The following is a 13,029-nucleotide window of genomic DNA, read 5'->3' as shown; positions in this document are numbered from 1 at the left end:
ATATCTACCAACACAAAACCTTCATCTTCATCGCGCAATTATCATTAGACATCGTTGTCCACCACTCCATAACCCACGTAGATTAGAAGAGCTCATTTCATCGTCACATCGCTTTCCACTACGTAGCATCCCCGGAACTGCTACGATAATAACAACTCAGCTCCTCTATTTGACCACCACGCCCAAATCTAAAATGCAATTGCCCCATCATTGGACAACCACCGCATGCAATGCCAGAAATTTGAACCACTACCGTTGCACTCGTCAAGCTTGTCAGGCCGGAAGACACGAGCTCTACGTGAGCCATGAAAAATCACAGCAACCCAGTTGTAGATCTTGCCGGAAAAGCATACTACAAGCATTACCGGACCAACACCTCCATGCATAGAAGCAGATCAAGCCTCCACCATCACTACGCACATCACCTTTTTTTATAGAACAATGAAAGAACAAATGAGAGAAAGATTCAATATTATTATCACACAAAGAACACATACAACATAAAACCTCTCCATTTTTTTGAATCTTCAAATCAGTAGGTAAACAATCATAGAATAACTTCCAAAAAACTAAAATTTTAACTAGTGGCACCTCGTCTAACCAAATTAAGTTTTCCCAATCCACACATTTCATACCAAAAGAATAAAGCTTTTTTACAACTTGTTCGAGTTACATATTTCACATTCATGTATTTCAACCCAAAATGAACATTTAAATATCAATATCCAATACAATAAAATTCATTCTTAATCCAAACACAACTCAATTTAGTAAAAGTAAATCTAATTGTCCTACCATGTTTTTGACTAAGAGAACAAATATATTACACAAATAATATACAATAACTAGCATCAATTAATTTGATCATTCCTTCAAGAATAAAATTAAAAAATAACTTATTTTTTTTCAATTCCAATTTACCTTAATTTGAAATACTAACTCTAATTTTTCATCACTGTTTCTCTAACCATCTTTTTTAGACATAAACATCATAATCATCTCCAAAATGTTAAACAAATGAAAAAAAAATGAAAAAAATAGTGTATTAAATACCTTTTTGTCTCCTTGTGTCTTTCATTTTATTTTGAATTCTCCTTAAGAAAAACTATTTTCCTATTAGCCTTCTTGTTACTTCTTTCTCATAACATGATGCACTTCTCCTTCTCCTTCCAATTAACAATATTCTTTGCAATTTCAAGTCTTGTCATTCTGTCCAACCCAAGGGTGACCGCCATTGAAGGTATGCATTGTACGGTATAAATCTTATATTGAATAAAGATGATAAAGTTGAACATTATATAAAGATAAAAATATAACTATTTTCTTAAGATGTTAGTTAAAGGTGATGTTGATCTCTTATTTGAATTAGACTCATGGTGTTGTTTATTTCTAATGATCTTATCTCTAAAGATCATTGTAACCTTTTCCATATCTGATTTTCACCTTCTTTACATAGTCTTTTCATTATATTAGGATGTGAAAACGAATGAAGATTTTGCCTTGTATATATTTATTTGAATTTCAGTAGAAGAGGGAGATGGAATGGATTTTAGTGAACTGAGAAAAACAGTGGAGGAGATTGAAGTGGTGGATGGTCACTCACACAACATAGTTGCATTTGACTCAAACTCCATCTCTAGTGGTTTTGCCCAGGCCTTCATTGTTGGAGCCTTTGCTGATGCTGATGCCATTGCTTTTGCACAAACCTCTCTAACATTCAAGGTTACTTCTTCATAGCTTTTGCAACTATTCTTTACTCTCCAACTTGATTAATAAATTAATTTCATTTTCAAAAAAAAGAAAAAAAATATATATATATATATATCCCGTATACCCAATAGTCTGATATCGCTTAGGTATCAAGGTCAATAACAGTTTAAATATACACATTCTTTTCACCATCCTTCAAAACGCCTTTTATAAATAAAATCGTGATAGAATTTCAGAATTCAAAACGGTTAATGTGATGATTAAACCTAATGAAAGTGATATTTTTTCTAACCCTTCGTCGGAGATGAACCTTCATTCTTCTTAGTCCTCCACTGATGACTTATTTAATACAGTTAATGCATATATTATAAAACATTGAAACAAACCAACCTCAGCTTCATGATAAAATAATAAAATAACATTCAAATATTTATATTTGTTTTCCTCGGTAGAGAGAATAAATACTCTTATATCTATCGAATTACATGAAGTGAGAAATGATAGTGATATACTCTTTTATATATTATTTTTTATCATTGAGTAAAATTTATTAGAAAAAGTAAATAATAAGTAGATGAATATAGGTTCAGTTTTCATGAATATGGAGGGTGCCTTTCTGATTCAAATTACATTTGCATGATTATTTTTATTTTGGTAAAACTTTGAATATTTTCTGTGTGGAATATGGTTATAATAAAATCAGAGAGGTTTAAGAGATGTTGCTGAGCTGTACGGAACGGAGGTATCTTTGCAAAGCGTAGAAGAATACCGCAACGTTTCTGGAATAGAATCCATCACCTCAACGTGCTTAAAAGCTGCAAAAATTTCTGCCATACTAATGGATGATGGCGTAGAAATGGACAAAAAGAATGAAATACAATGGCACAAGAATTTTACACCTTTTGTTGGCAGAATCTTAAGAACTGAACGAGTGGCCGAGCAAATCCTTGAACAAGTGAGATACCAATACACATTCACACTTTTAATGTTTTGTTTTCATTTTTTTTGTTAAATATATTTATATTTTATTATGTTTCTAGTCCCTAAATTTGGACAGTAAATTAAAATTTATCTATATTTTAAATTTTAATATATTTTGATTCCAAGTTTTAAAAATGAATGAGATAAGAATAATCTTTTTCGGTTGACAATGTTAAATATTTTTAGATGTTACTAAATTGATATTTAAGTTGGAATACATCAAATGATTAAACAACTAATCTTAACCTTGTGTTTGGATGATGTATTCAACAATGCTGAGAAATTGAAATGCATTGTATTTGAATTGCTTGCAATTAAATTTTCTTCATTTTCTAAATAACTTGTTTGGATAAAAAAATTAAAATACCTTACATTTCAATTTCTTGTTTGGATAAAATAATTGAATTTCTTGTGAGACAAAATTTTATTTTATCAATATTTATTTTAGGCTTAATTATGTTTTGAGTTCATGATAAATTTGGAAACGGGTCAATTAGGCTTGTCAGGTCAACTGGTCGGTCGGGTTGTTGGGCCTGCCTGACACGTCTAAGTCATTAGGCCCGCCTGACACCTCTAGGTCGTCAAGCCCGCCCGACACCTCTAGGTCATCTGGCTCGCCAAACCCGTGTGGGTCGTCAGGCTTGCCCGTCTTGCTTGGGCCATCAGACCCACTGAACCGTCTTGGTTGTCAGGTCGGTTCAGCCTGTCTCTGTCTTCGAGCCCACCCGTCTCGTCTGGGTCATCAGTCTTGTTTGGGTCGTCGGGTCCACCTGACTCGTTTATGTCGTAGGGCCAGTCCGGTCCGTCTAGGCCGTTGGGTCAGCACGACACATCTTGGTCATCGTGCCTACCTGGGTGGTGTGGGTTGTCGGGCTTGACCGACTTGTTTGAGTTGTCGGGCTTGACCGACGTGTTTGAGCTGTCAAGCTCGAACAACCCATATATGTCATCAAGTCACCTCCGTCCGTCTAGGTCATCGGGCCTGCCTGACTCGTCTGGGTTGTCGGGCCTGCTCGACCCGTTTGTGTCGTCAGGTCGGTCTAATCTGTCTGGATCGTTTGGCCAGCCCAACCTGTCATGGTGTCGACTTTGCCGGGTCCATTTGGGATTGAGTCTAGAGTGTGAGGTTGAGGAGAAGAATTTCAAATTCTACATTTTTTAAGGGTATTTGAATTTCTTCTAATTTAACTAATTGAAATACTTCAAAAAAATGCATTCATTTTAAATGTTTTTTAATTTCCCTATCCAAACAAAGCATTTTATTGCAAAGAATTTCAAATTCTCCAAATAAATGAATCACTCTCTTGAATTGACACGTCAAAAAGTTTAACGTGTAAAATTATATATATATGAATTCTAATTTTTTGTCAAAGTTTAAAGATTAAAATATATTTAACATTCTCTTCTATTATAGTTTTATAGTTTTAGGTGTTTGATTGATCTCTTGTTTTTCTTGTACTTTTATCTACTTCTTAGCTATTCATCTAGTTTTTCAATTTGTTCTTATCTTATACTTATATCTAATGCTCTCTGTAGGGTTTGTCAAATGGATCTTCATGGACAATCGATTCATTTACCGAAGCATATGTCTCAAAGTTGAGATCATATCCTTTAGTTTACATGATTCTTTATACACACATAAGTTCTTAGCTTAAAAAAATAATCAATGTTTAAATGGGTTCCTTAGCACCACTTTTACAGTTGCTAAAGAGATATATGCCTTGAAAAGCATAGTTGCATACTACGGTGGCTTAGAAATCAATTTAAAAGTAACTAAAACGGAAGCTGAAGAGAGTCTGAGACAGGTTTTAATAAATGGTAGGTATGAAATTTGGTTTTGATAATATCTTTTTGAGACTATTATTTCTCACCCTTCTGTATTTTCAGCTACGAAGCCTATCTATTTACTGTATCACAGAAATCTTGTTGACTATCTCTTCTTGCAAAGTTTGGAAATTGCTCTAACTTATGACTTGCCAATGCAGATACACACAGGGTAATTGATATATTTTATTTTGGTATTACTTTTACCTTATTGGTATCCAAATTTTTTTTAATAGAATTCAAAAAATCTTTGCCAGAAATTGATGCTTCAATATAGAATTCGGTATCAAAGATCTCAAATCTATTAAAGATAAGATTAAATTACACTTTATAAATGGAGATCATCCTTACCTTATTTTATTGTTGGAAATATAAGCGATTCTAAGTTTTATCTTTTAGATAAAAATGTGAAAGTTCTTAAATAACTTAAATGATGAAACTCATAAATTTATTGTTTTAAAATTTTGGTTTGGAAGTGATGTGAATTTCGAAAGGTTCATCACTTATAAATCACTTAATCTCATTTTCAATATGGTACAAATCTTAAAGTGTGAAGAGATGTGTTAGAGATCTTAAATCGCTTAAAATTATGGCCAATCATTTAATTTTCAAAGATGTAGTGTGTTTTCCTTTTGTTTCAACTGCCAAGCACAATAATTTATTAGCCAAACAAGCCTTTTGTGATTAATCTGATTCACTTACCTGATATTTCATGTAAACAAAACATTACAATTTATAGATTCTATTTTCTCTTTTCGTCTTTTAAGTCTTAAACTCTATCGAGACACAATTATTATCTATTAACTAATACAATAAACGGCTAATCCTTTATTATTTAAGTTTATTGTATTTAAGTTTAATCTAACATTATTAACCATGATATACTGCTAGGTTATACCTATATACACTTAATACTTTTGTTTCTGCAACTAGGTTTGGGGATAGGCTTTTGGATTTGAGGAAGTCCAATCCTCTTCATTTCCGTTCAGTTCTTGAGGACAAGAGATATTCAAAGTGTCGATTTGTTTTCTTACATGCCTCCCATCCATTCTCAAAGGAAGCATCATATCTAGCTTCTGTTTACTCCCAGGCAAGCATTTTATCATTCATGGCTTAATTAATGCATTGACTTGTATTATATCAGAATTTCAATTAACCAAATTTATCCCTCAGGTTTACCTTGATTTTGGGTCGGCAATTCCAAGGCTTAGTATGCATGGGATGATTTCAGCAGTTAAAGGTCTATTAACGCTTGCTCCAATAAATAAGGTGACAACTTAAGCAATCCAAATACTTGTTCACTGAGAATAGAATTTTTCGGATAAAGGTAAAGAGCTAGAAGAAAGAAAAAAAATCATGTGCTATATGCAGCAAAATTAGAAGTTCACAACCCCTTTTCATCCTGTTCTCATAAAAAAAAAAAAATAGGCAGACTAATTTGTGGTTCCAGTTTAAATATAAGTAATTTATGCGTAAGATTTGAATTCTCTAATCTCCCATTTGATATTGGCAGGTATCAAAATGCATGCCTAATTTTGAAAGTCAAATTTCACTTCTTTTACCATTTTCATGAAAATCCTTGCTTTTTATTTTCAGTAAAGAATCTTCAGAATGTGTATAAAATGGAGTCATTTTATGAAATATACTAAAATATAATATAGAATGCAATTGTTAAATATGTACAAATATGGAGTCCTCACATATTTATATTTATATTTATATTTATATCTATATCTATATAGAAGACAAGTGTTAAAGTGAAATCCATTTGCACAAGGACTCATTTAGGATCTTTAGAGTTAGAATTTAGTAGAAAGCTTGAAAAATTAGTTAAAATGTGGATTAGAAAGAGATTGAAATTCCAATCTAAGCAATATTGTTAAAACATCAATATCTGAAGTTGTAGAACTCCAAATGACGTGATTCCAAATCGATGTGAAAGTTGAAGTTCTGGACTATAATTTAGGCTTAAGAATCATTAATTTTGGGTCATTATATCAAGAGTTACGACCATAAGATAAATCCGGGTAAAATTGGTTTTTCTGAATTTGGTTGAAGAAAGAAAAAAAGGAATATGAAAATGTGGAAAGAAATAATCACTCTTTTCAAAGGAGACAACACATATATAAAGGATGGGAAAGTCCTTTCCTATAGCCAAGGGATTCTTGAATCACTCGAGAACTTAGGAGAATCTCTCTCACTAAGATAGAAGAAATAAACTCTAATATTTCTGAATAAAACTCAACTTGTCTTCATTGATGAAAATGATTCAGCTTACATAAAAGTTTTAGCCATCAGAATTACAAAAGATTTATTAATTACAATTACATCTCACATTAGCCACTATTTACTTCTGGATTGTAACTGAAATTATGGCAACCAAAAGTCACCGAAAAGCATTTAGTTATGCATCATCTTAGTCTTTCAAAGGCTGGTTCATAAGTTGTCAAAAATGGACTCTTATTATAACTTGAAAATAAAACAAAACTAAAGCTCATTAATTGATTAACCCAAAACATAATTTTATTAGCCAATTTTACAAAGGATTAAGCCATTATTTAAATAAACTAATCAGTTAGAAACCGCAAAAAAAGTAACACGTTAGTCCTCCTCCATTTGTGCATGATGGCCTTCATCAACTATAGATAAATTAACTTTTAGAGAATAAAATTTATTGTAAACAATAATATAATATATTGCGTCATTTAAGGCACATTTTCATTATTTTCATAACAAATTTCAACTAATGATGTTTGGAATAGTTTAGTTTCTTTAACAAAAATTTTCTTTGTATCTTTTGTAAGTTTAGATTGGTCTCATGTTCGTTTATTCTTATTTTCTGTTTTAATAATGTTTTAATGGGATGATAAATGATTTGTATAATTTAAAATATTAATATAATTGAGATATTAAAATACATAATGATACTTAATATAAGTTTAAGGAAATGCAATTGTATCTCACAAATAAACTTTGCACTGCAGGTGATGTTCAGTAGTGACGGCCATACATTTTCTGAAACCTTCTACTTAGGTTGGTTAACATCAATATGACACCTACATTTGAGATTCATGCTTAAGTGTTTGGTTGTGACAGTTTTAATTTCAAATGTTTTCCATGATTACAAGTTGAAATCATAAGTTCCGGTTTCATAGGTTCAAAGAATGCCCGCGAAGTTGTTTTCTCTGTACTGCGCGATGCATGCATCGATGGTGAGCTCCTAATTTTGGAGGCTGTTGAAGCTGCAAAAGACATACTTGCACGAAATGCAATTCGCTTCTATAAGATTAGTTCCAACATCACTGTCCCTTAGTAAGGGAAGCACTTCAGAAGTAGTCATGTTAGATAATTGAATGTGCCTTTGTTCATGATGAACAATCTCAATGTTTCTAGCTGCATTCTTTAATAAATTAAACAATTTGTTTTCTTATTATTGGGTAAACTTAAATGAGGATAATTGAAAAAATACAAAAGATAGAAGTGTTTCTTAGTAACAATTATTGAGTTCATTAAATTGTACTTTACTAGTTGTCTTTAGGACTAGAAGTTCATTAATAGTATTTTAATAGTAGTTGAGTAGTTGACTAGTTGTGTATTAATTGTATTTTAGTAGTAATATTTATTGCATGTGGTTTAAGGGCCAAGATAGAGGGCCTATACTACTTAAAGTTTCACACAAGTCATAATATAGAGAGTGTTTTATCCAAAAAGACTTGTTGTCAACAATTTGGTATCAAAGCTAGAGAGCTTAGTGTCTAAGTTCTTAAGAAAGATTATTTGAGAGCCAAAGAGTTTGAGCGAGATGGCTAACCTTGCAAACAATATGTCTTTGACTAAGTTAACAAAAGTCGTCAACTATGACAAATGGAGTATGCAAATGAAGGTCCTCCTTGGTTCCCAAGAAGTATGGGAAGTAGTTGAAAATGACCACCAAAAACTAGTAGACATTGAAGAATAGACGGTTGCCCAGCTTGTTGCATTGAGAGCAATGCGAGTAAAGGACAAAGCAACTTTATACGTGTTGTATCAAGTTGTCGACGAGTCCAACTTTGAGAAGATAGCAAATGCTAAATCTTCAAAAGAAATGTGGGATATATTAGAGAAGGGATATAAAAAGGATAATCATGTAAAACAGGTCAGACTTGAAACTCATATAGGCGAGTTTGAAAGCATGGGGATGAAAGAGACCAAAGATGTGGTCGAGTACACATCACATCTCGTGTTGAGGTCGTGGTGAGACAGCTTGGAAGGAATGGACTTGCCGAGTGGTGGCCAAAATCTTAAGGTCATTAAAGATGACTTTGAGAATATTGTATGCGCTATTTAGGAGTTCAAAGACTTGTCAATTCTTGAAAAGCTTGTTGGGTCACTTAAGACACATGAGCAGCGAAGAAGGAAGAAAAAGGAGGAATCTCTTGATCAAGCACTTCAAGCTAAGGCAACCATAAAGGAGAAAAAGACATCTTATACTCACAACACTCGAGGCCGGGGAGGTATAAAAAACAATTATGGTGATAAAAGTTAAAGATAAGATAGAGAAAAAGAACAATACAACCAATAAAATTGGCGTAGAAGAGGACAAGGTCCGTGGATAGAAGGTTAGTTAAGCAACTCAAAAGTTGAGTGTTTTAAGTGTGACAAATATGGTCACTATGCAAAGGAGTGCTACTCAAATAAGTGTTTCAGTTGTTACAAGGTCGGACACTATGCAATGATTGCCGAATCAAAAATAAGAGGGAAAAGATGACCAACCTTATCACAAAAGATGTTGAAGAGGAATGTGTGTTGCTAATGATGGAAATGTCTGAAATCGATCTAAGTTCAAGGACTTTTCATACTGAACTTGGAGGCTCAAATGACCAATATAGTAAGCAATCAATGACATAGATCGAGGTGTTGCAACGAAAGCATGATGAATTAGTGAATGAGAACATGGTAATAAAGGAAGAGATCAACAAGCTAAAAACGAAGCTTGACAGTTTGTGAAGTGATGGTGTGGCGAATAACAAGAAAATTGAGGAGTTACAACGAGAAGTGGTGCAGTCACGCGAGGCGAAGAAGGTGGCTGAGGTTATGACATCAAGGGTGACGAACCTAGAGACGAATGTTGCTAGGCTAAAGCACGATATGATATTGAAGATCGACCGTTTCATCGTTCAACATGCGTAGAGAGCGTGGATGGAACTCGTTGTTAAATGATTGAGGCAATCAAGAATGTTGTTGAAGGTGATACAAGAGGTCTGGAAAAGAAAAAGATGATGAGATTCAACTTCTGGTGAAGCTCAATTGGGTGCTTCAAGAAAGAGTAGAGAGTCTCAACATGGAGAATTAGATATGGGGGGAGTTTACACATAACAATCTGAAATAGGAACTTGCCTATATTAGCGAGGAGAACTACCATTACGACACGATCATCCTCGTAAACCTGAATTCTAGAAGCAACAACCGGAGATTAGAGGAGGTGAAGGAGAATGAAGTGAGCGGAAACATAAACTGAAATAATGACGTTCTGGTAAGAAAGAGGTGCAACGAGTGTGAGGACAATCATTGTAAGGAAGAAGAAACAAATAAAAAAAGAGTTGAAACTACATTGGCCAGTGGTGGCAGCAGGGTCGACAATTATAGTGATTTATGTGTGCCATGCAAAATGGATGTAATTTTAGATCGTCAAAGAGTAACCAATCAACAATTGGAAATGGAACTAGTACTTGTGGCAAGACATGATAAAGGATAGAAGATTTATTTAAGCTTACAGGGGAGTTTTGTTAAGTGAACTTAAATGACGATAGGAAGGGAAATGCAAATGATAAAACTGCTTCTTAGTAATGATTATGGAGTTCATTAAATTGTACTTTAGTAGTAGTTTCGTAGTTGCCTTTAAGACTAAAAGTTCATTAATAGTACTTTAGTAGTAGTGAGATAGTTGTGTATTAATTATATTTTGGTAGTAGTTGTATTTATTGCATGTGGTTGAAGGGCCAAGATAAAGGGCTTATAAATCGTGCATGTACTACTCAAAGTTTCACACAAGTTATAATACAAAGAGTGTTTTGTCATCACTTATTATCTCCGATATGACTTATACTCTGAATAAAAAAAGTAAATTATACATGATCTTTTAATTTTAATTTTAAAATACTTCCTTCATATTTTTTTCTCCCTAAAATATTTTGTGTCATTGTGATCATGTTATGTTTTTATCTTATTAGTCCTTAATGTATTAATATAGGTTTCTATCTAATCATACCTTAATATATCACACCTTATTGTATTCATATATGTTTTGGGTGGTCTATACTAGTACATTCACCAGAAAATTAAATTGACTAAGATGTCATAAGTTAACACTACTAAAAAAATATAGTTATTAGGTGATTTATTATAACTTGTAATCCATGTCTAATAGGTGGTAAAATTGTAAATACAAAAGTATATCAATTACTTTTTTAACTCTAAGAACTACTTATTTATTGGTTTAAAAAGAATAAAGGACACACTAAGTTTTTTTTTTCAGTTAGAAAAGTTAACTATCTTCTCACCTTTTGTACTAAGTATTTTCATTTTTCTTCGTTCTCCTCCTTCTCACTTTCCTTTCTTCCTTTTTCATCTTCTAATGTGTGCTTTAACAACTTTTTGTCATCATCATTTTGAGGTTTATAAAACCTTAGCAACATTACTTCAACATTTTTTCTTATATATAAGGAAACATGTTAATTTTTATTCATGAAAATGCATAAATGCATGATATAATTGTATGGACTTGTTCCAATCGCAAGTTTGGTAGCATCATTAGAATCAACCATCGTGTTTAGTGGTATTGTACGCTTGGGAGCGTGGAGCTTCGTCACAATTTTGTCCTTAAAAAGTGTCTCGAAGGGTGAAGGGAGGAAGGAGTATTTAAACTGCAATTGACCTCGACTCCTAAGCGATATGGGACTTATTGGGTGTACCGAAACAAGCCCATAGTCTAGGACAAGGCGAGTTGTCATCCCCACAAAGGGCATCAGATATTCCTGCTAGGACCAAACGGTTCTAGAGGGACACAAACTTATACAAAGGCTGAGAGGTATCCTACGATTCTAATGTCTACTCCGCTTCGACCTCAAAGTGTCTTTCCTTCAATCTGGGCGACATAGTCTCGATCAGGATGGGGTGCCTACAAAGACACTTTAAAGCTCAAGTCAGCAAAGGCGCAAGTAGGTGAGTAGTAAATATTAAGCAATGACCTTACCTCATAAATTGTGACCTATTTATACTAACTGGATGGACCTTGCTTGTTGGGCCTCGGATTTACAAGGTTGCTCCATCTTAGGGTTTCCTTAACTAGCTTATCTGCTCCTAATCGCTCTGTGATTTGTACTTCTGCTTAGTTGGATCTGTACTGTAGTACTTAGATGAATGTTGTCAAGATAGATTTTATCTTTGCCGACTATGGATCTAGCTGTGATGATCTCTGCGATTCTGCGTAGGTTACACCAAGAGAGTCTTTACCATTCCTTGTATGGGTTAGGCCGAGATAGTATCTACCATTTCTTATAGGTTGGGCCGAGATAGTCTCTACCATTCCTTGCATGGGTTAGGCCGAGATAATCTCTACCATTTCCTATAGGTTGGGCCGAGACAGTGTCTACCATTCCTTGTATGGGATAGGTCGAGACAGTCTCTATCAATCCCTTTCGACATTTACCGGTACACTACAAAAAAAATTGAAATTACCGACGGAATTTTACCGACAGATATACTTCTGTCGATAAATTTGAATTATCGACGGATTCTCAAATTTTAATTACCGACGGAAAAATCCGTCGGTAAAAAAAAATTCATTTACCGACAGAAAAATCTGTCGGTAAAATCCGTTGATAATTCAAATTTTTTTTACCGACAAATTTACCGACGGATTTTTCCGTCGATAAAAGAAGCGGGAAATTTCCCACCCAAATTTGAATTACCGACGGAAAAATCCGTCGGTAAAAGAAGCGGGAAATTTTTTGTCCTAATTTGAATTACCGACGGATTTATCCGTCGGTAAAAGAAGCGGGAATTTTCCCGCCCAAATCTCACCTTATAAGAAGACGAGGAGAAGAAGAAAAGAAGAAAAAGAAGAAGAAGAGAAGAAGAAGAAGAGAAGACGAAGAAGAGAAGAAGGAGAAGAAGAAGAAGAAAAAGAAGGAGAAAGAGAAGAAGAAGGAGAAGAAAAGAAGGAGAATAAGAAGAAGAAGAGAGGAAGAAGGAGAAGAAGAAGAGGAAGAAGGAGAAGATGAAGGAGAAGAAGGAGAAGAAGAAGAAGAAGAAGAAGAAAGAAGGAGAAAGAGAAGAAGAAGGAGAAGAAAAGAAGGAGAAGAAGAAGAAGAAGAGAGGAAGAAGGAGAAGAAGAAGAGGAAGAAGATGACAACGGCGGCGGCGACGGCGACGGCGGCGGCGGCGACGGCGACGGCGGCGGCGGCGACGGTGGCGGCGACGATGGTGGCAGTGGCGACGGCGATGGCGACGGCGATGACGGCGGCGACATTGACG

General features: G+C 34.2%; 1 protein-coding gene across 1 annotated transcript; it reads left to right on the top strand.

Annotated features, from left to right (window-relative positions):
• The first annotated feature begins 1,146 nt into the window (after positions 1-1,146).
• LOC114191152 (protein fluG-like) lies at positions 1,147-7,828 on the top strand. The gene is made up of 10 exons (XM_028080334.1): positions 1,147-1,240; positions 1,526-1,722; positions 2,414-2,665; positions 4,228-4,295; positions 4,391-4,509; positions 4,579-4,687; positions 5,449-5,605; positions 5,689-5,784; positions 7,500-7,548; positions 7,671-7,828. Exons 1-10 carry the CDS (start codon positions 1,147-1,149, stop codon positions 7,826-7,828), a joined length of 1,299 nt encoding a protein of 432 aa, XP_027936135.1.
• The last annotated feature ends 5,201 nt before the right edge of the window (positions 7,829-13,029 follow it).

This window comes from Vigna unguiculata, chromosome 7 (genome assembly GCF_004118075.2).
Source record: "Vigna unguiculata cultivar IT97K-499-35 chromosome 7, ASM411807v1, whole genome shotgun sequence".
In the NCBI taxonomy this organism is placed as follows: Eukaryota; Viridiplantae; Streptophyta; class Magnoliopsida; order Fabales; family Fabaceae; genus Vigna; species Vigna unguiculata.
Note: the sequence above shows the minus strand (reverse complement) of the source record. Positions and strands in the feature narration are given on the sequence as shown.